Source organism: Elephas maximus, chromosome 27 (genome assembly GCF_024166365.1).
Source record: "Elephas maximus indicus isolate mEleMax1 chromosome 27, mEleMax1 primary haplotype, whole genome shotgun sequence".
Classification (NCBI taxonomy): domain Eukaryota; kingdom Metazoa; phylum Chordata; class Mammalia; order Proboscidea; family Elephantidae; genus Elephas; species Elephas maximus.
Genome location: NC_064845.1, coordinates 19,652,594 through 19,676,561, shown reverse-complemented (window position 1 = coordinate 19,676,561; position 23,968 = coordinate 19,652,594). Strand labels below are relative to the sequence as shown.

Genomic DNA, 23,968 nt, shown 5'->3' with positions numbered 1-23,968 from the left:
ATCTGGGCTGTTCACCCACGTGAGCTTGATGGGAATGTAGGAACAGCAGGCAGGCCGGTGTGGGAGGAGATACAGGTGGAAGGGTAGCACTAAGGCCTTTTATGCTTCAACTGGGAAGAGAAATGACTTTCCAGATTTGTTCAGGTACCTTGCCTATGGTTTTCTGTGTGGTGTTGACAGCAGCCATCAATTATTACTTACTGCTTCCTGTAGCTGCTTCTTCATGGTTCCACTTTAGCTCCATTTGTATCCAGTCCATTCCCTTCTCCCCAATGTATGTGTCCCCAAGCATCACATTATAGTCAGTACCAGTAGACATCGGAGGGGGACTGGTGGTGGGAACACATAGAAATATTCCAGATTGCTAAAATATGGATTCATAAAGGAGGTGGCCAGAGGAAATAGTCACACGTAGAATTAAAAAAAAATACATATGTATACCTGTTATGGATGGCATTGTTTACTAAGTTGCATAGTGTAAACTCTTACAAAGACCTTAAAAACAAAACGAAACAAAATTCCGCTCAGAGTTTAAAGACAAGGAATAGTTTGCCTCTCATAATGAGCACTGTGTCTCATATTGTGTGTCAGGAGTAGTTAAGTTTTTTCCGCTGACTTTTCTGCTTTGCCTTGGCTGCCAGGAATCTCAGTGTACAATTTTATACCCAATTCCTATAGCTTTATTTTTTAATCAGAACTTTTTGATGCATAATTTTCCCTTTTGCCCTTTTATTAACTTTTTTTTATCGCACCAATGGGAGTTTGGGATTGGATAGGGGAGAGGGGTGGGATTTTGGGTCATGGGGGGTTATCAGCTATTAAAAGGTTAATGAAAGAAATAGAGAGAGACAGACGTACAGAGACAGAGCAAGTTAGAGACAAGAGACAGAGAGAAAGATAGAGACAGAGAAAGAGACAGAACGATAACTAACAACTGTATTTCCTGCCACCACAAGGAGGTACTAGACTAGTCCAGATGACAACTTGTTGACATGGCCTTGAGGTCTGAATCATCCAGATTGAGCCCTGGCAGGTTCCTACTGTTTAGAGATTCTTTGGGAAAGGACCTTAAAGAAAATCAGCATCTGCGTGACTGCAGCTATTATTTGTCTTGTAACTAAGCTCCGTGGCAGTCCTGGCCACCGCCCTGCTAGAAGTGAACGTGGCGTCAAGATTTCCATCCTGTCTGTTTATAAGCAACCAAGCAGGCCAGAAAGTACTGCTCTGCTTTGAAGCACAGTTTCTCTCTTTCTTTCCTCCCTCATCATGAAATATCAGTGCAAATAGATTTGCCTGTGGAAAGAAAATCCCAAATATTTAACTTTATCCCTCCCTCCCTGCAAAAAATTATTCTTTGGGTAAATGACTTAGAAATCATCTGTTCTTTAGCTTTTGAAAGGCAGCTCCTGTGCCACCTATATCTCAATAATTAAATTTTGTTATAAATTTCAGTAGCATTTAAAAAAAAAAAAAAGCCTTAGCCTTATATCTTGAAAATAAACTCAGTGGAGAGCAGTTTCTTAGAGCTGAGGTATAGTCTGCTGTTGTTAGCTGCTGTCAGGGCGATTCTGACTCATGGCAGCTCCACGTGGTATAGAGAAGAACTGCTCCGTAGGGTTGTCTGGGTTGTGATCTTAATGGAACTAGATCACCAGGCCTTTTCTTCTGTGGTACGTCTGGGTGGGTTCGAAGCACCAACCTTTAGGTTAGCAGTCAAGCACAAACCACTTGTATCACCCAGGGACCTTGAGGTATATCCTAGTGCTTACAAATGTGGCTCTGGAGTCCAACTGTGAAAAACCAGAACACGTTGTGGTCGAATTGATTCTACTCACAGTCATAGGACAGAGTAGAACTGCCCCGTAGGGTTTCCAAGGAGTAGCTGGTGAACTCGAACTGCCAGCCTTTTGGTTAGCAGCCAAGCTCTTAACCACTGTGCCACCAGGGCTCCATCACTTAGTAAATGTGATCCTAGCCATGTAGTTGTGCCTTAGTTTTCTCAAGTATAAATTGCAGACAATAATAGCAACTTCCTCAAAAGGTATTTCCAAACCAGAAAACCAAACCTGTTGCTGTTGAGTTGATTCCGTCTCATAGCGACCCTAATAAATGAGATGATACGTGTAAAGAACTGCACAGAGTGCCTGGCATGCTTACTGCCCTTATTTAAAAAAATTTTATATGCCCGCTTATTGGAGTTTCATCATTTTGTAGATGAGGAAATTGAGGTTCAACAGAGTACCAGACAAAGTAAGGATGCAAATGCTTACGGCTATTATTAACTTTTTTAATATGCCCACTTTTCCCAGCTCCATCATTTCGTAGATGAAAAACTGAGGTTCAACAGCTCCCCAATCCATCAGTTAAAACTTATAATGGGCCAGGTTCCTAAATGGTCTTATTTTAACTGGGAAAAAAGTAAGCAACCAGAAATATTTATATTTAAAGTTTATAATCAAACTTTGTACATATTTAGGAATACTTGCAATGACTTATCTTTGTAACAAATTTATTTGTGTAAAGATGAACATAATACATTGAAAGGATCAACCAATGCTCCAATGCCAATCATTTGTATACCATCTTTAGAAGGGGTTAGGAGCCCTGGTGGCCCAGTGGTTAAGAGCTTGGCTGCTAGCCAAAAGCTTTGTAGTTCAAATCCACCAGCTGCTCCTTGGAAACCCTATGGGGCAGTTCTACTCTGTCCCGTAGGGTTACTATGAGTCGAAATCAACTTGACGGCAACAAGTTAGAAGGAGTTGAGGTCCTTGTAAAGACACAGCTCAGTTGTGATACATGGTCATCTTCAACTTTGAAAGCTCATCCGTTTCAATTATTGCTTGAGAGAATAGTTGACATTTCTTAGTTTCTGTTGAAAAGGCAGTAAATGGAGAAGGAAGGGACAGAAGTAACTAAAATCAGTGCATGGCCATACCATACCTGGCCCACATGTTAGAGGAGATTCAAACAAAAGTTGAAGGTAAAGAATTTGAATATCAAAATATCTTTAGCTTATGTCTTGGTAAGTGATTCCATGTTCCCATTCCTCTCTGATACTTGCTCTTTCAGGGATTTAAATTCCAGTGGCAGGAATTAAGAGCAGTGTTTTTGTTTTGTGGGCACTGAGATGCCAGAACGCTTGGCCTGCATTCTACTGATGGAGAGGAAATGAAACAAAGACCACAGCTAGTGAAAGTTGCCAATTGAGAGTGCTACTGAATTCCTTCCCACTGATCCTGGCCCTAGATTATGGATATGACTTACAGCTGCCATAGGCAGCCCTTCCTCTACCCTCATTTCTGCAGAATGGACCTCAGGTTTTCAGGGGTTTAAATAAGACCCCCTACCCCCAAAAGCTTCAGTACACCTGCACTGGCCTAGATGGGAATGTGCAGTGCGCACTCGTTGTGCACCACGCCTCTGTGTCAGTGAGAAGCTAGAAACAGAAGGGGGAAGAAGGGGAAGTAAGTGGAATAAAAATGTCCAGACCACTTCTGGGTGGTCTAGGCTGCCCAGAACATGAAAGGTGTCCAGTTCCCCATGGCTCTGGTCATGAGTGTGAAGGCAGATGTGGGCTACCTGGCAGTCAGCCATTTTATTGCTTTAAGGATTTGTCTACATGTTTTTTTTTTAGTTAAGATAAATAGAATATAGTGTCTTCCCTTAAAGGCTGTGTGTGTACGTGTGTAGTGTGTATGTATGAGAGATTGAGAGAGCTGCCATTGATTGATTTTTTTCCTCCATGATTTCTTTGCAGCTCTTGAGAAAGTCTATTTTACACAGAGGAAAACCTGTGGTCGAAGGTTCTTTGGAGAAGAAACCCCCATTTGAAAAACCTAGTATTGAACAGGTAAAAAGTTGCCTCAAGGCTGAAAAAACCTTCTAATCGTCCTTCCACGTCTCTGTCTACATCTTCCGCCCATCCTCCATACTCAGCCTAGAGCTAGTCGTCAAATCTATAGAACTTGTCTTGGACCCTTTGGATCAGATGGGAATACCTAACTTAAGAAATGATGTAGCTTTTGGTTTTTAGGTTTTCTGTATACCCAGAATTCACTGCGCTTTTGGGGAAGAAAAAATTAGGTAGAATATGTAGTTGGTAGGAACATAAGATGTGATTTTTTTGTGTGCTGATGTTTTAAAAGTAAGTCTTTGTCCCTTTGTTTGGCACTATCTGAAAAAGCCTATTGAAATGAGGGAAATCAGTAGCAATGTAAGAAACGTTGTAAGTCAAGCAAAAAAAAAAAACCAAAAACAAAAAATGAAATTTTGTCCCCAGAAATTGACTTCTAGCTATATTATGGTTCCAAGAAAGAAGCCATTTTACTCGGAATCTGCTTAAATGTGTAGACTTTCTGTTGAGTGTTGTGAGTTTCTCTTATCAGCATGGCTTTATAGCCTGTCATTGTTTGGCTAAATAAACCTCAAACGTTCTTGACTGAGAATGACTGTTGGAGACCTAATACCCAAGCTGGTACAGTTATAAATAAATGTATTGTTATCAGTGAGTTTTCAGTAAAACAAATCTTATTTTGCTTCCAAATTCTCTTAAATAGCCATTGTTCTTTAGGTGAAATTAGCTGAGATGTGAATGTTTTAGAGAAAGATTAAATGAGTCCATAGCTTCTTATAAAAGTGCATAATATTGAGGAAAAAAGACACACAGAAAAATTTTTTTTGTAAAGTTGGTTTACTTTAAAATTCAGAATGCATAGTTGCATTTCAACTCAGTAGTGAAACTGGAAGGGTAATAGTTAAGAATTTAAATTCTAGTGTTTTAATTTAGTAGAATCCATGCCAGCAGCCTTTTGATGAAAATTTTTGGTAATGTAAAAACATAGTATTTGTCCCCAAACCGCATTATGTGCCTGCTGCTGTATGGATAGTGCAGCAAGAATTATCCTGCCAAATAGTCATATTTTATTGTTGAAGAGGTTTTGACCTTTCCGGTCTGTGGTTTTGATTTTCTCTTTGACACACCAGGTTTGCAGCAGGCGTAGCGTCTCAGCTCACAGCTTCTCTGTCTTGTCACTTTTCATTCACTATAATTTTAGGCAGGATTCCCTCTGGGCATTGCTGTTTTCTTTTACGGAAAAGGAAGAGATTTTTGGGAATAGAGAAATGTCTGTCCTTTTGCTAATAATCACCAGTGGTGCTGGAGGTGTGGGTGTTCAGAACCAGTATGATTGTATGGCTGCATAAATAAATTGCCTTCCCTCCTTTTAAGGGTGTGAATAACTTTGTACAGTATAAATTTAGTCATCTACCATCAAAAGAAAGACAAACAATAGTTGAGCTGGCAAAAATGTTCCTAAACCGCATCAACTATTGGCATCTGGAGGCACCATCTCAACGAAGACTGCGATCTCCAAATGATGATATTTCTGGATACAAAGAGAACTACACAAGGTAATCAGATGATGAGGTCTTTTCCTTTGGCTCCATATAGCATGGCACAGACCTAAAATTGCTGCCTGTCTCTGTAAGCAGAGGGTTGCCCAGTTATCATGGTGATTTCATCTGTTCAGAAAGGTTGCCTGTATAATTTATCTCCCGAACGCCTACTTTTTTTCCTTAACATGACGTCTTTTTGTGGGGAGGAGTCCAGACTATCTAGATCTGTGCTATCCAGTATGATAGTGACTAGCCATATGTGCCTACTGAACACTTGAAATGTGGCTGGTACAAATTGAGATTTCTAAGACTTTGTCCGCTAGAAGAAGTAAAATATCTCAGTAGTTTTTTATATTGATCACATATTGAAATGTTAATATTTTGGACATATTGGGTTATATAAAATACATTAAAATTAATTTCACCTGTTTCTTTTTGCTTTTTCAGTAAGGCTCCCAAAAAATTTAAAATTCTGTATGTGGCTTGGATTATATTTCTAATGGACTGCACTGACTAGATTATAGTATAGCTCTGTAATTTACATAGCAACCCCACTCAAAAAAAAGCAATGATGGTTATCGTGAAATTAAAGAATATTTTTTAAAGAAGGAAAGATCACTCTATTTTCAGCACCATGATAGAACTAATATCATGATACATATTATCTTTCAGTCTTTGCCCATTTGAGTAAAGATTTTATATTAGTTTTAGTTAGGGACAATACAAAATTTTACATTCTTTTTGTCCTTTCATTTAATAGTTATTATTTTAGCCCACTGAATTGTTGTACCATAATTCACCCAACCGTTTCCCTATTGGTAGAGATTTCAAATTCTGCAAATATTTTTAGATTGGATATATATATATTTTTTCCTAAGGTGGGAATTTAGTTTTACTGCTTAGGAACCATAGAATAATCGAATTGGCTTTAAAAATCTTGAGCGTGGGCCGTAAAAAATATAATGACCTACATCCGTTTTCGTATAAGAGAATGACTTGGATTATCCATTCCTTTCATCTTTTTTTTTAACTTTCCCCCAATTATGGTTTATAAGCATATCCAGTTTGCTTCAGAGGGTATTATGGAGCTCTAGTTTTTTTTTTCTGATTTAGAGTAGACAGTGGCTTTTGATAGCTAAAGATCACTTGTACCTTGATAATTTCCTGTTACAACAGATGACCTGTAGAAATAAGAATAGTTGAATATGAGCTTTCATTTCTGGTCACTGACCTGATTTCATGAGTAATGCTACCTTTCTCTGTCCTCTCATCCCCCTTTTACAATAATACAATCTGAAGTATTTTACCTTAATAACTTAAAGGTAAGAAGTATAATTGATAAGAATTATAGATTTCCTCAAGTTCAGAATTTTTTAAATTGTATCTGCATTTCTATGTCTTTCAGGGTTTGACATAAACAGTGGTTCTCATCTTTATTGTCATTCTTATTTATAATAAGAGTTGGAGATAGTAAATCTTTCAACAATGTATGTCTTTTAACCCTATCTGTGAAAGATTGACAAAGCTGAATATTTGTCAAAGCCAAACCCCTGAATGTGTTTGCCACTCATAGCAGAGAAATTGTTTCATCAAGAAAAAGGAGAATTAAATATGAAGGAGAGCATAGACAACGTTGTTGTATTTTAGAAAACAGAGTGGATAATATTATACAGCATTTAGGAATTACCAAGAAATGGGTGACACTTATAAATACTCGAGGACTGATTAAAGGAAAAAAAAAAGGAAATTAGGCTTTGGAATGTGTGCTGGGTTTGAATTCTGACTCCATTCCTCCTAGGTAAGTCAGTTCACCTCCCTGGCCCTCGGTTTCCTCCTCTAAGTCTCATGAGTGTTGAGAGTATTCAGCAAGTTGGTTTGTGCATTGTGTCTGGCACAGGGAACAGGTGCTCGGAAGATGCTAGTCATTTTCTTCCTCCCACACACGTTGTTCACAAAAACTCAGTCACTGCCAGTGTGGGTTTGTGCAGCTAGAGCATTAAACGTACAATTGAATGACAGCATAATTATTTGAATATCACTGAAGAAACTAAGGTCACAGGGAATAGAAAGACAGCAGAAAAGTCCTTTGTAGTCCAGCGTCTTGAGCCGACAGCTGAAGGTGGAAGAGTGGAGTCAGACAATGGTGCAGAGGAACTTGCTGAGAGAAAATGAAATGAGTATGTCCTGATGGATTCTGAAACCTGCTGATTTCTAGGTGGAAAGTAGACCAAAAGGCCTCTGTTAATAATAAATAAGGAAATGAAGGTAGGTAACACCCAGCTCCGCCCACCCCCACCATGACGCCATGTTATGAAGAAAGGGAAGTAGAAGGAAACAATCTGTGAAGATTTAAGAGAATCAATAATTGTTTCAGAGTAAAACCTCACTGCTGTGACCACATTCGGAAATTTAAAGACCCACGCACCACCACAGCATGGTGTCTCATCTGCTGAAAAATGAGGGATATACAGGCTACTGGCACCACTAGGTTTTATCTTGATGTCTAAGTGAACCTCGGGGTCTGTAATGCTGGTTCAGCATATAATTTATAGCCATGTAGCAGTTAGAACAAAGGGACCAGAAACTTCTGGAACACAGCATCAGCATGAAAATGAGGTGAAATAGGATTCTCTGGAAAACACTGGACCCAGAAAATGATTGTGTTCATTATGGAGCTAACCTGTGATGACTGAACCAATAAAAAATTAAAAGTAGGTTGAACAGTAGAACTGCTTAAATTATTTATCCTCTGTGCTCTGAAAAAGAGTAAAAATATAAACATTATTACATATTTAAAATACAGGCGGTCCCTGGGTTACGAACATCTGACTTAGGGACAACTTGTACTTAAGGATAGACTGCCATAAAGCCTATACGTCTTAGTTATCTAGTGCTGCTGTAAGAGAAATACCGCAAATGGATGGCTTTAATGAACAAAAGTTTATTCTCTCACCATCTAGGAGGCTAGAAGTCCAATTCAGGGCATCAGCTCCAGGGGAAGGCTTTCTTTCTCTTTTGGCTCTGGGGGAAAGTCCTTGTCATCAATCCTCCCCTAGTCTAGGAGCTTCTTAGTGCACTGACCCCAAGTCCAAAGCATGTGCTTTGCTCCTGGCTTTTCTTGCTTGGTGGTAATGCGATCTCTCTCCTCTTTGCTCAATTATCTCTTTTATGTCTCAGAAGAGATTGACTCAGGATGCAACCTAATCCTGTAGATTGAGTCTTGCTTCATTAACACAACTGCCTCTAGTCCTGCCTCATTAACATCATAGAGAAAGGATTTAGAACACATAAGAAAATCACAGAATGGTGGACAGCCACACAATACTTGGAATCATGGCCTAGTCAAGTTGACACACATTTTAGGGGGACAATATGTAATCCATAAGAGTCTACCCTTTGGCCCCCCCAAATTCATGTCCTTGCCACACATAAAATATTCATCCCATCATATCATCCCAAAAGTCTTAAATCAACTCCAAGTACAAATTGCATCTTCTGAAAAATTCCTCTTCATCTGTGAAATCTAGAATACAAGTTATCTGCTTCCATAGTACAATGGTGGGACAGATACAAGGTAGACTTTTCCATTACAAATGGGAGAAACTAGAGGGAAAGAAGAGATAACAGACACCAAACAAGTCAGCAGAACACATTACATTAGATCTCAAGGCTTGAAAATAATTCTCTGTTCTCTGAGATCATTTAGGTAATGGCCCTGCCCTCCAGACTCTGGATTCTGGGTGGAGACCCCTTGGCTCTGAGCTTCAGCTCTGCTTTCCAGGCCCATTGGGACAGAACTCTGTTCCCTTGGATTTGGGCAGCCCTATTCTCCTGTCTGAGTGCCAGTCCTACCCCCTTGGCCCTGACAGGCCCCTATTCTTCTGCCCCTTGGGCATGGCAGCCCTACACCTTCTGCTTTGAGCAGTGCACCTGGCCCCATCTTGCTGGCACTCGTGAAAGGCAGCACCACGCTCTGGAGCCACGTTGGTGAGGATCTGACTCTTTGAAACCTAGGAGGCTGTGGCCCCACCCTTTGAAGCCCAGCAGGCTGTGGCTCTACCTTTTGAGACCCCAGAGATTGTAGCCCTACCCTTTGAGCCTGAGGCAGTCCTGCCTCCTGTGCTCCTTGTCTCCTCAGCTTCCGCTGCCTGGTTCCTTGGGCTCTTGATCCCTTGGGCCTCATGGGCTGGCCCAGTGTTTGCCCTGCTCGAGCAAGTGTTCCAAAGCTCTTTAGCTCTACTGATAAGTGCCTGGAGGTACTGCATTCTACCAGTGAACTCCGCTCGAAGGCACTCAGCTGTCTTGTTCCACGGGTCGGCAAGCCTAGCTCTACTACTAAGTGCCAGGAGACACGCCACTCCACAAGGAAACCTTTCGCCTGGAGGCAGTCAGCTTTCTCACTCCATGGGTTGGCTCCCACACTGTCTCACATAGATCTCCTGGTTCTGTTGCTGCCATTCTCTGCTGCTGCTTCTCACCATCTGCACCATCTCAAGTGTGACAGCCCTCCTCACTTCCTTTCAAGCCTTTACCAAGATTGTTTGACGTCCATAATTCCACCAATAGTCTTTTCAAGGCAATCTAGGCTTTTACTATTAGGCACATTAAAGCTCTTCCAGCCTCTACCATTTACAGTTTCAAAACCACTTTCACATTTTAGGTATCTGTTACAGCAGCACCCCACTCGCAGTACCAGATTTTGTCTTAGTTATCTAGTGCTGCTATAACAGAAATACCACAAGTGGATGGCTTAGCAAACAGAAGCTTATTCTCTCTCAGTCTAGGGGGTTAGAAGTTTGAATTTAGATCACCAGCTCCAGGGGTAGGCTTTCTTTCTTTGTTGGCTGTGGGGGAAGGTTCTTGTCATCGATCCTCCCCTGGTCTAGGAGGTTCTCAGTACAGGGACCCTGAGTCCAAAGGACACACTTGGCTCCTGGCTGTTCTTGCTTGGCAGTAATGAGACCCCTCTTGTCTCTGCTCAATTCTCTCTTTTATATCTCAAAAGAGATTGGCTCAAGATACAACCTAATCCTGCCTTATTAATATAACTGCCTCTAATCCTGCTTCATTAACATCGTAGAGGTTAGGATTTATAACTCATAGGATAATCATTAGCAGCTGAGCATGTTAACGGTTTACCCACCCAGGGACTCTGCTCAGCTAATTCCTGAGAAGCTCAGGTTTTTCAGTCTAAGAAGTAAATAGAATGACATTCTTCTGTTCTCAAAGCCTTCAATCCTTTTGACCTTTTAAAGAAAGCAAGGAGATTGCAAATCATCATAATGATGTGAAAAATCTGAGAGAGTTATTTTAGCCATCAGTAAACAGCATACAAGGAGTCCTGGTGACCCAGTCAGTAGTTAAGAGCATGGCTGCTACCTGAAAGGCTGATAGTTCAAATCCACCAGCTGCTTTGCAGGAGAAAGATGTGGCAGTCTGCTTCCATAAAGATGACAGCTTTGGAAACCCTTTGGGGCAGTTCTGGTCTGTCCTGTAGGGTTGCTATGAGTAGGAATTGACTCAATAGCAACAGGTTTGGTTTTGGTTTTTAAACAGCTTACAAGTGCCATCTCTAGTTGGCATACAAAATAAACGAACTGCCATATCACTTATTTTTAGAAGACTGGAGTCAGTCATTTAGGTAAAATTGTTTCCTACACTTAAGTCATCAGGGGACTGTGTGTGCAGAGGTGATGTACACACAGTCCCATTTCCTTCTTTCTGTCTCATTCCACACAGTGGCCATGTCATTTATTAAAACAACAACAGAAAAACCCCACATTCAGTCTCATATTCTTATCTTCTATACCCTTTACAGATGTATAAAATAAGATTGATCTCAGAAGTTAAAACAAAACCAAAAAAGCATACATTGACGTCTAGAAAATGACTCTCAGAGGAAATGAATGGAAACCTATTATTTGAAAAATTTTGCTAGATATTGAGAATGTATGCTGCCTTCCTCTAACCTGGGAAGGTTGAATGACCTGCTCAGTACTTCTTGATAATGTTTTATGGTTTTATGATAATACTTATAAACGTGTAATCTCTATACAAAAAGTTACATCAGTCTTACATCCAGCCTCAGACTCCTGTGTGTCCCTCCATAGATGGAAATGCTTTTTAAACTCTGTTATCAGTGCTGTCCGGTAGAAATAGAACGTGAGCCACAGATAGGACCCAGATATGTAATTTTACATTTTCTGGTAGCTACATTAAAAATGAAATCAAAATGGGAAATTAATAATACATTTTATTTAACCTAATGTATACACAGTATTATCATTTCAACATGTAAGCAATGTGAAACATTATCATGGTATTTTTAGATTTTTTTGTACTAAGTCTTCAAAATCCAGTGTGTATTTTACACCTCCCGCACAGCTCAATACAGTCACTAAACTTTAAACAGTTAGAGTGAAGTGGAACCGAACTGAATCCATTGCCATTGAGTTGATTCATACCGATTCTATAGGACAGAGTAGAACTGTCCCATAGGATTTCCAAAGCTGTAATCTTTCCAGGAGCAGATTGCCACATCTTTCCCCTGTGGAGCAGCTAGTGGGTTCGAACATCTGACCTTTCTGTTAGTAGCTAGACACTTAACTACTGCACCACCAGAGTGCCAAGTGAAATGGAGTGCTACCAAAACAATAAAGTTGTGTTTAATGAAAAAATATTTTATAGCTTTTGTTTTAAATTTTAATTCAGTAAAGTTAAATAAAATAAAAAGCTAAGCTCCCCAGTTGCAGTAGCCACACTTCAAATGCTCTGTAGTTACAGGTGGCTGGTGGCCTATGTATTGGACAACACAGGTAGAAAACATTTCCATCATCAGAGAAAGCTTCACTGGACAGTATTGGTCTGAATCTTTCAATCTTCAATTGCAGAAGATATTTTTAAATATTAAGTCTTACAAATAGTCTTGTGATAGTCGAAATCTCCTCGTTATTAAGGTTTGTGGCTGTTAATCTCTTACATTTATAGTCATAATTTGTTATTGGGAACTGGCTTTCTCCTAGCCCCAAATATCCTTTGAATGTCATAGACTAACAGGATTAGCTTTGAGGATGATGAATTTCTATATGAAGTACCAAAATTAATGTACTTCTAACTTTTTGTGCTCCCAAGAGCACTGTTTCAAACTTGGCAAGACCCATCATAACACTTAACATGTTCAGTTCTGTGTTGTAGTCATAAAATGACATTTAGGTATAAATTGTTAACAGAGAAAAGCTGAGAGAAGAAATAGTAGTGGGGTTTCAAGATTAGGTTTAAATCTGGACAGACAAGTCAACATTAATGAAAGTTTTCTTCCCCAGAGATGAAACACCACCTCCACCACCAGCAAGACACGCAGGGGAAATATGTAGTGATACAGAATAAGATTAAAAAGTAAATTGGCACAAATAAATTAATATTATTCCCTTGTTCAGTAAGGGGCTCAAAGCTCACCAGGAGCTCCCTGTAGCACACAGGCGTGTTAGAGAGCTTCTTTGTACTTTAAAGGAGAACAGCCAAGGACATAAGGAGAGAGGTTTTAATTTTTGGAAAGCAGTCCTATTCTGGAAAAGAATCATTTGGACCTGTTACCAAGGATGGGGAGCCCTGGTGGCGCAGTGGTTAAGAGCTTGGCTGCTAAATGAAAGGTCAGCAGTTCAAATCTACCACCTGCTCCTTGGAAACCCTATGGGGCAGTTGTACTCTGTCCTATGGGGTTGCTATGAGTCGGAATTGACTCGTCGGCAGTGGGTTTCTTTTTTTTTTTTTTTAACTAAGGAAGAAGAATCTGTGAAGTGAAGCTTTTTGACCTTTCCCTGGTCTGATGCCACCCTCTGTGACCCCACTGTTAAATTCATGTTGCTGGGTCCCGGGACGTTCAGACCTTGAATCTCCAGGACCCCCAAAACAAAGAAGGTCATTTTGAATAGACTTTCATTCTCTCTCTTCTGTTGGCTCAATGAGCTTTCTAAATCAGATGCCCTACATAACTGGTGATCCTCTAGACCTGTGGTGAGATGTCAGGCGAACCTCTGGTTTCCCTCAGGGCTGGCCTGGGCCCTCCTCCAAACTCACACAACGGCGAAGGGCATTTTTGGCTTTGAGTCTGGGTCATTGAAAATGTACCTAAGTGACAGATGGTAGAAGTGTGTTACTTCCTGCATTTTGACTGAGTTTTGAACAGTCTTGAAGATTTTTATCTTCCCATCAAAGCTTCAGGGATATGTGAGTGCTGTGTTGGCATTTTGAAGAAACCATAAGAAGTGTTACCCAGAGGGCTAGATGGTATAATTCTGATTCTTTCATGAAAGGTACTGCCTCGGCTTTCCCTTTAACTTCTTCTTTTATTTAAACTACCACGTATTGTATTGATTGTTAATTTCGTGCCAAGAACTCTACACTGTGCTCACAGCAATCCGTTGAAGTAGGTGGTGGTGTTCCCATTTTACAAGTAAGGAAATGGAAACTTAAGAACATAATTAAATTTCCAAAGTCATGCAGCACCCGGTTAAGCAGCATAACAGGGATTTGAACCCAGGACTATGACTCTAGAACTCACCGTATGATAATGCAGAATGGAACAATTTTTAACAGAATTGGGTTTATGAGGTTGTGAAAGGGCAAGCTCAACTAATTCCCAGGTCCCATTAGCTGGTGGTAACCTTGTGGCTTGTCATCACAGACCCAGTTTCTTCTGCATGGTTAGTGGTGTGAGCATAACCCTAATTGGATATTTCAGATGACTCTGGACACTTGAGGATATTGATGGTGTTTGTCTCATCTCATCGCAGGTGGCTGTGTTATTGCAATGTGCCACAGTTCTGTGATAGTCTACCTCGGTACGAAACCACCCAGGTGTTTGGGAGAACATTGCTTCGCTCAGTCTTCACCGTTATGAGGCGACAACTCCTGGAACAAGCAAGACAGGAAAAAGACAAACTGCCTCTTGAGAAACGAACGCTAATCCTCACCCATTTCCCAAAGTAAGACAGAGCCTTTGCCAGACTTTTTTGATCTCAGAGCTTGAGGTTGGCAAATTCATGCCAAAGCCTCCATAGGTAGCAAGATCAGAAATGAAAGAAAAAATACCCAGTACTAGGGACCCTTCTCTTCCTCACCTCCCTGCCTGAGCCTTCTAAGGTATTTTCCATTTCATCTATTAGCTTGACTTTCTATTGACTTGTCATTGTTCCCTTAGCCACCAACTTATCCCACCCCATCCCACCTGGGGAATTCATTGTCTCTGAGTCTGATAGAATGGGGGTAGTACTTTGTTTTGTGTTTTTTAGTTGCCAGGAAGCTAGAAGGGGTGGGGGAGAATGTGTAGACGCAGTTTCCATCCACTAGGACATGGCAGAAGAGAACTCAAGTGACTGTTTCCATCCTGTTCTCCAATCCTTTCTGAGCACTAGTGAACCACCCTTGCCCCTGCTAGAGCAGGCCTGTTCCCTTACTCTGGAAACTAGACCCCAAGAGCAGGGCTGGACAGGAGTATAGTCCTCTTTCAGAATGACCCTTGTACTTCTAAACTCAGTAGGCTGCATATTTGTTCTTTGTAAATGGACATATTCTTATGCCTCTTCTTGCGTCTGCCAAAGCTCAGACACATAAATCATCATTTAAATAATTTTCAAATGAAGGAAATGTACCAAAGGAATGGGAAGCAACTTCCTGCACCACTGGCCTTGGAAGTACATTTTCAATGCTGAGAACCACAAGTTTAAGCCAAGAGGTTGGCTGCTGGCAGGGCGGGGATTGGCGGAGTGAAGGTGCAGTTAGTTTCTTGTCACGGAGCAGCGACAGCAAGACATGAATGAGACAGTTCATTTTGTGGTTGTCATCCTGCCTAGATCAGCATTTATGGGGGGAGGTAGAAAATGTAATTTGAAAAGTCTCTCTAGGTATGATCTAGCCTCCTTTCCTCACCCCATTGAGAACTGCCGATGTAGAGAATAGAATTTCTAAAACAGGAGGTATTCTTTGATCAAAGATTGAGGAAGCCCTATTTTATTTGAAAAACTAGGTATTTTTTTATTATAAAAATACTGTTTGTTACTGGATGTCCCAGTTTGTCTTGTGTCTCAGAAAAGCTGGTTTTAATTTTTGCAAATGAGTTAGGTCTAAATTAACAACAAAAATGGTTCCCAGTAGAAACTGACTGAAAGTTCCTTTGCAATTTAATATAAAATCTAAGCCTTAAGTAGAGGATATCACAGGCAATTCTGATGGGCTTTCGCTGAACATCTAATATTTGCACGTGTGTCCTCTAGCCCTGATTTTCTGTGTTTTCTTAAGGGAACCAGCTCAGGAGTCTGAGGCATGACGTGAACATTTTGTGTTTTCTGTGGAGGAAGGTTCAGAAGCACTTCAACTGCAGTTTGATTATTGCCTGTGATGGGTTATGAATTCTAGACATGCACAGATATTCCAGAGACTGCCTTTTAAATGGTCTAAGCTTCTTTCCTTAGGGATTAAAATAATTTTCCTACTTGTTTCTCTATTACATTTGCCACACAAGCAACATTTTGTGTCTTCAGATTGTGGTGATCATGCTATGTCTAAGCCAAGGAACAAAGGGGACCCCTCCTCCCACTTTTTATGGTGCTTGAAGAGAAATTTTAATTATCTTGCATAGTAACAATTTTTTTTTCCCTCAACAAATTCATTTTGCTTCTCGCAGATATTTGCTAATTATAGTGTGTTTTGTTCCTTCAGCCCATAGTTCTGGCATACTTATGCTGTTGAGCTAAAAATCATTGCTGCTTTCTTCGCTTCTCTATTACTAATAGTAGGGTAAAACTACCACCCACTTCTCCTTTTAAATCCCTTTTCCTTGAATATGACAACACTTGAGGCTGCTGGGGATTTAAACTGCCAGATTGGGCAGCAGAATCACGTGTATCGAAGTTGGAGGTACTGTTTGAATCTCAGGCGCTCTTGCCAAGTCGGAGCTGGGATCGGGTTCCCACCCGCCATCCAGGGCTCCATGATTGTCAGGTGCATTTTCAGGGCTCTCATCTTTACCTTCCTATTCTTGATATATTGTTTTTTTTTTTTGCTACTTGCCTTTAACTTGGACCCTGCCCCTCCCTTCACCTATTTACAAGGCTGTTTTTTAAAAGTTTAGTACCTAGATCTCATTCTAAAAGTGATAAATGCAGTTGTTAAAGAGAATTTGGTTAAGAGAGGAACACAGAAGGCAAAGATCACACACAGCCCTACCACTCTGAACTTTTAGATAGTTCCCTTTTTTCTCCATATATTGTGTTCTTTTAGTCTACATATAATTTCGTACCCTGCATATATGAAACAAGCAGTTTCCCGTGTCGTTATAGGACATTGTTCTTCATTGTGAATATACGTATATATAGAAGTATATATACATATGTGTTTGTGTATGTATGTTTGTGTGTATACACACACGCAAATTTTTTTTTCTAAATTACTAATGGCATTCTTCTTTGGTGAGTCTCTGCAGAGTTTCGTAAAGACTGTTTTGATTACATAATTACTAATAAAAAAGGAAGCCTAGAGAAAGAAAGGAAGCTTACTTCTGTGACAAAGGGCGGCTAGGGAAGTCTTTCGGGCTGTGTAAGGTGAGGTTAGGCAGAGGTTAGGAGGAGAAGTGAAAAGGCATTAAGAACCTTCTCTACCATCAAGGTCAGGATGTGATCTCAATAAGGATTTTGCCTTCTACTGCTGTCAGTCCTTATGTGTTTGGTAATAAACATACTATGTTGTTTCTTCAAACGTGAGTTAATGGTGGCTTGCTTAGCAGCAATAAGTGACTCATGTGGTTTTTACACACCATGAGTTAAACTATAAAGCACAGGCAGGTGTTCACTCAGGTGGTACCATGCTCTTAAATTTTCTGGCTAGGAGCAGCAAGTCAGAAGACATCCCAGGATCTTTCCGCATCCATCGTCACTTCTAAAAACCCAGTCTCTTCCTCCTCTGAAGCCACTTGAAATCTTAAAATATCGGTAATGAGAAGAATGGCAGGGCTTTTAGTCACAGCGATGATGATGATAAAAAAAAAAACCATTGCCGTCAAGTCGATTAATATAGGTCCCCTAGTAATTATCTAAAACTTTAGTGCTAGATATGTTTCACAAGTCAATTTTTAAAAATTTTATAAAGGTAATATGACACATATTCCATATTAAGTCTTGGGGATCAGAGCAATCCCCATAATTAACACCGCTAATAATTATAATGACTGTAACTAGTACATCAGTTTAGGTCAGATTCTATTACCCAAAACCCAAAACCAAACCCGTTCCTGTCAAGTCGGTTCTGACTCATAGCGACCCTAAAGGATAGAGTAGAACTCCCCCATAGGGTTCCTAAGGAGTGCCTGGTGGATTCGAACTGCCGACCTCCTGGTTAGCAGCCATAACTCTTAACCACTATGCCACCAGGGTTTCCTTATTATCCAAAGGGCTATGGAAAATCTTGGCTTTTGAATTTAAGAATGATATCGAAGGAGTAGTAGACATGTAATAGTTAACATTTATTGCATCATTAGAATGTAAGCTTCCTAAGGACAAAGTGTTTGTTTTGTTCGTTCTGCCCTTCCAGCATCTAACACAGTGCTTAGCACATGGCGGGCAGTCAGTCAGTATTCATTAAATGAATGAATGCAGCACTTACTAGGGGTCAGGCACTGTTTTAGGTATGCCCATTAGCTTATTTAATCCTAATTATTGCCCTATGTAGGAATTACTGTTGCTATTTCCATTTTACAGAAGAGGAAACTGAGAAAGAGGCAAATGAACTTGCTCCAAGGTCACACAGATCATAAGTGGTGGCGCTATACCACCTCGTCTAGAATTAATGCACCCTAGAAAGAGACTTGGAGTCCCTGGGTAGTGCAAATGGTTAATGAGCTTTGCTGGTAACCAGAAGGTTGGAGGTTCGAGTCCACCCACAGGCTCCGCAGAAGACAGTCCTGGCAATCTACTTTCAAAAATCAGCCGTTGAAAACCCTATAGAGCACAGTTTTACTCTGACACACATGGGGTCACCATGAGTCAGAATCGACTTGATGGCAACTGATTTTGTTTTTTTTTTTTTAGAAGGAGGCTTGCAGGAAGTTATGCCAGAACCAGAAGTGTAGATGTGTTGGTATTTTACTGTAGTTTGTCAACTTTTCATGTACATAGGAATTATCCGGGAGCACTTACCAAAATTTAGTTACCCAGCCTATTCCCGAAGACCTGTCTGATTCAGTAAGCCTAGGTGGGGCTTGGTGTCTATATTTTTTTCAGTAAGGCCTCCTTCCAGGTGATTTCTCTGGGTCCCCCAAATTTGAGACCCATTTGGTTTGTAACACATGAGAAGGCGTAACAGTAATTAATCACATGTTTCCAACTGTGACCCTTCCGCTTTCTAGTTGTGTGACTTTGGACCTGTTATTTAACCTCTCTGTGTCTTAGATTTTTTATTTGTAAATGGATATAATAACAGATCTTATTTCATAGGGTTATTTTGAGTATCAAGTGAGTTAATATACAGCAACCACTTAGAACAGTGCCTATCATATATAGGAAGAACTATACATGTGATAAATAAAAATAAAATCTATAACTCATAGGACTGGTGTGAGAATTAAATAAGTTCTTAGAACAGCACAGACACCTAGCAAACACTTGATAAATATTAGCAATTTTGGGGATGCTGAGGACAGTTTCAGCTGCAGCTACACAGACGGCTCAAAGCTTGCTCTGAGGCTCACAGAAGACGACTAAGGCGGTTCTGCTGATATACTTCTTTCCAGCCTATGTGGCATCAAGTTATGTGGGGGAGAAAAGAGGATACATTTGTAGAAATAGCATTTCTGCATTTGAGTATACCAGGGCTGCCCAAATAATTCATCGTTTGAGTGGTAAATCATCATTATATTTCTGGGTTGAAGGTGGGATGCTCACATTAAGGTGATTTCTGTAGGTGCTGAGGGCATTTACCCCTCTAGTAATACATCAGTGTTTGGTCTTCACGCTGTGTTTTCTCTTGTTTATAGGTTTCTATCCATGTTAGAAGAAGAAGTTTATAGTCAAAACTCTCCCATCTGGGATCAGGATTTTCTCTCAGCCTCTTGCAGGACCAGCCAACTAGGAATTCAGACAGGTAAATTTCTTTTAGCACAAATCAGAGCACCACCAGGAAGACCAGCCTGAAGCGTTAGTTGCAGCTCGCTCTGCACGTACGTGTGTTTTTCATCAGGAAGTTGAAGGAGAGCCAGCAAAAAAAGCACAGACTTTGGCACATCTTGTATCTGCATCGCTATTCATGAGGAGAAAGCAGGTGCAAACCAAAATCTTGCAACTGTATCTCCATTAATGCAGAGAGCAGGTGCAAACCAAACCGTTAAAAAAAAAAAAACACAAAACAAAGCAAGGAAAAAACTACAGGGTTTGCTTACTTTGCACATTGCAGTTTTTAACAAGAGGCATAAAATACCAAGCAGCCCAGCTTTGTAATGAAATACTGGCTCTTTGCAGAGACATGTAGAGCATTAGTGAGTGGCCAGATAGGCCCAGGAATCAGGTCTCAGTTTGGCTTCATAATCTGTGATGTCTTAATCCTGATGTTTTGTGCATTCAAGTCACTATGGAGGAGGACGGTGGAATGGTGAGTGGACAAGGGCGGTCCCGAGTCTCGGGACAGGAAGTAGTTCCCAGTGGGGCCAGGGCATCCTTGCCATTGTCTTGTGTCAGCCAGTGGCATCAGTTGGCATTTTGTGAGGAAGGAGGACAGATGCCTCCAGAATCACAGAACCCAAGAAGAGAATCTCAGTTCCTGCCTTTGACACGAGAAAGACTCGATGGAGAAGGTTGGCAAGAAATGCCAAAGCAGCAGTTTATATCTGGCCACAGGGAAAGACAGAATCTAGACTTTTGATAGCACCTTAGCTCAATGTATAATATGGGCTCAGTGTGTAATAGGGGGTTCCTAAGTATCTCTAACAAAGGTAATTTAGTTTTTACTTTTTTTTATTTAGATAAAATTTACGTATGGTAAAATTCACCCTTATTAGTATACAGTTCTGTGAGTTCTGACAAATTTATGTAGTTACTTTACCACCACAATCAAAATATAAACAAATTGCATCACTCCAGAAAATTCTCCTGTATCCCTTTGTAGTCCATCCCTTGCCTGCCCCTAGCCTCTGACAATCACTGATCTATTTTTTATTCCTATAGTTGTGGCTTTTGCAGAAAGTCTTATGAGTAGAATCATATAGTCTATAGTTTTTTTTTTTTAATCTGACATCTTCCCCTTGGCATAATGCATTCGAGGTGATTTTTAAGAACTTTTTTCATATAGAAGCCAAGTTGGCTGTAAATATAGTTAAATCTGTACAAAACAGAAGTATTTTGGTTTGGATTACAGTCTTCTTGTTTTAACTCTTGTTAACAAAAACATGTCCAAAATACCTCTGTATCCGTTTTTCCCTTTGTTATAGAATGCTGTTTCTTGTTTCTCTGATGCAAATCCTGTAGTGTTTGAGGGCCTCTCTGAGTGCGTGACGTGCTCTCTCCAGACCCCAGCAGTCAGCATTTACCGTACCTGTTCTCTGTGGTCCCTGGACATCTCCTGGGCGTTGCCCTCTGTTTACCTGGTCTGTGCACTTTGTCTTTCCTTTACCTAGCTTTCAAATAGTGTCTAACCCACAGAGTCTTTTCTAACTCCTCCCATGTCCTCTGGCAAGGAATGGGTGTCCTTTCTTCCAAACTTTAACAGAACCTTGAATACATCACAGCGTTGGCTCTCAAATTTGACTGCACCATGGAATTGCCTGGGGAGATTTAAAATGCATTGATTTTGGACTCTCATCCCAAAAGAGTGTGATGTAATTGGCCTGGGGTGTGGCCTGGACACTGGCTTGGAAAAGCTCCCCAGGTGATTCCAATGCGCAGCAATGTTTGAGAACTGTTGCATCATACAGTACTTACCTCATGTTGCCCCAGGCCCCATTTTCTTCTGTCCACCTTCTTTCTCTTATGAGTAGAACTTGATGGTCAGAGATCCAGTCTTGCCATATAATAATAATTATGATAATTGGTACTTTTATTGGTGTTTGGCAATGAAGTATGTGTCATACTTTTTAGCCTTACCACAAACCCGGAGAAGTTGGTATTTTTTAGTGCAGTGGTTAAGAGCTCGGCTGATAACCAAAAGGTCGGCAGTTTGAATCTACCAGCCAGTCCTTGTAAACACTATGGGGCAGTTCTACTCTGTCCTGTAGGGTCTCTATGAGTCTGAATTGACTTGATGGCAGCAGGTTTGGTTTTTGGTTTGGTTTATATAGATGAGGCAATAGAAGTTCAGAGAGGAACAACAAATTGCTTGAAATCAGAGCTCATAAGTGATGGAATTGGGTTGCATGTCCAGGTCTCTCTCATCTCCTAACTACTGCACTGTGCTGAGAATCGAAGCTCCAACCACTATGTTACACTACCTTGGTGTGCATTGCAAACGTGCAGCAAATGTTTGTGGACGGAATGGGTGAAGAACAAAGTTTCCTCCTTCAGGCAGTGGGACACCAAAACTATTTAGCAGGTCAACGTAGTTCTCCTTCTGGAGGATCTCGGGTGAGGAATTCTCTGTGCGTGAGAATCGGCAGTGACGCTCACCTCGAGTGTGGTGAGAGTAACGCGCACCCAGGGGCAATCTCTAAGTTGTGCCCCTCCCCACAAATGCAAGATGAATAGATATTGATAGCAACACATCAGCAGAAACGCCTCCCCTGCCCTCGTCCGCCTGCCTCAGTCGGGTGCCTTTCATATTTGTGGCACCTCGGAATGTCATTCTGCACCTCGTCTGGTGTCCTCTTGGACTTGTGCCCAGGGACAAATTCTCCCCCCTACCCCCACCCCGTGCCTCTGCCTTGCTTTGTCTAAACGCCTCCCAACTTGCCCACCTTCTGGCCACGTTGTTATCTGTCATACAACAGGATGAGAAGGCAGAGGTTGTCTTTGAACCTATGGGGACTTCATGTTTATTTCTACAGCCAAGGCTGTCACCCAGTTAAGCTGGATGGTACACTGCAGTACTACCTGAAGCCGTCAGGAGCGGGCTGTCTCCTGCACTACTGTAGTCGCAGTGCTTTCTCTAGGGGGGAGGAAGGGTGTAATCCTCTCCTTAATTGGTATGTCTGCACACCTTTGCAGCTGTGATAAATGACGTTCATAATGGTGGCTCTGAAGCTTTGCAGGATACTCAGTGAGGCCTTCTGAACGGGGCTTCGAGCCAAGTTGTTCTAGTTTGAACCCCTGCTGAGAATTTGCATCTCTACCCAAATATACTGAATCAGAATCTACATTTTAACAAGATCCCCAGGTGATGCTTAGGTATAATAAATTTTGGGAACCACGGCGCTAATAGCGGGTCTCAAAATTGGTCCCTAACCAGCAGCATTAACATCACCTGGGAACTTGTTAGAAATGCAGTTCTCAGCAGGGGTTGGAACTGAAATGAACCGGTTTGAAGCCCTGCTTCGGAATCACCAGAGGTTCCTCTTTGTTCAGAATCATCCTAGTGTACTTTGAAATTCCGAAGGTCTGTACGATGGAAAGAAACTACTCCAGCCCAGTAATTGGTATATTCGGATTCTTTACATACCAGTTGATACTCAGTTAGCAGTGCTGTGGGTTGTCGTCTCTGTTATTTGGTTTGCTCATTCCATTACTTTCTTGGCTGCTGAGAATGTGCTCTGTGGACTGAACGGTGGTGGCATTGAAACCTAAATGAACATTTTTTCTGGACACCTGTCCATACTGCTGTACTGTGTCTTGTGTGTGACCAGTGTCTCTGAGAATGTCTGTTCCCCTCAGCCCCTTTCATCTCAGCTCCATAGGGGCACAACTAGCAAAGCAATGTCCTGTCTCCTACAATGCCTCCCCCTTTGTTTTTTTTTTTACTTTTTATTTGGAAATTCTGTCAAACTTACAGAAACATTGCAAGAAATCCTATATACTGTATACTTTATACGCTTTATCCAGATCTGTCAGTTGTTAACATTTTGTCATACTTGCTTTATCATTCTCTCTATCCTTCCCCTTCTGTCCCCCATCCATATGTATATATATGTATGATGTTTCCAACTTTATATATATGTGTATATATATATGTGTGTGTATATATATATATATATATATACATGTACTACATGTACCATTTGAAAATAAATTGCAAACACCATGCCCCGTTACCTACGTCACTGGGCATCCCCTAAGAGAAAAGATATTCTTATACGTAACAATAGTGTAGTTACCAAAGTCAAGAAATTTAACGTTGATATGATATGTTATCTGATCTGTAGGCTATCTTGCGTATTTGCCTCTTGTCTCTATGATGTGGTTTATAGCAGTTTTGCATCACATCAGGAAGCCGAAGATGTTGGCTTGTTTTATTATTATTGATATTAAATTTGATTACTTGGTTAAGGTGGTATCCAGTAACCTTCTCCATTATAATGTTACCATTTTTCCTTTTGTAGTCAGAAGGTACTTTTTTGTAGTCAAAAGGTAGCTTGCACTAATGATTCTTCCCTGAGTCAGTTATTATG

At 40.8% G+C, this 23,968-nt stretch overlaps 1 protein-coding gene across 1 annotated transcript in view; it reads left to right on the top strand.

Annotated features, from left to right (window-relative positions):
• The window catches only part of KAT2B (lysine acetyltransferase 2B), a 105,498-nt gene that overhangs the window by 45,761 nt on the left and 35,769 nt on the right, over window positions 1-23,968 (top strand). Inside the window, exons 4-7 of the mRNA XM_049871108.1 lie at window positions 3,758-3,850; window positions 5,228-5,409; window positions 14,187-14,378; window positions 19,418-19,524. Of these exons, the coding sequence (XP_049727065.1) occupies window positions 3,758-3,850; window positions 5,228-5,409; window positions 14,187-14,378; window positions 19,418-19,524 (574 nt within the window). The remainder of the gene's footprint in view (window positions 1-3,757; window positions 3,851-5,227; window positions 5,410-14,186; window positions 14,379-19,417; window positions 19,525-23,968) is intronic.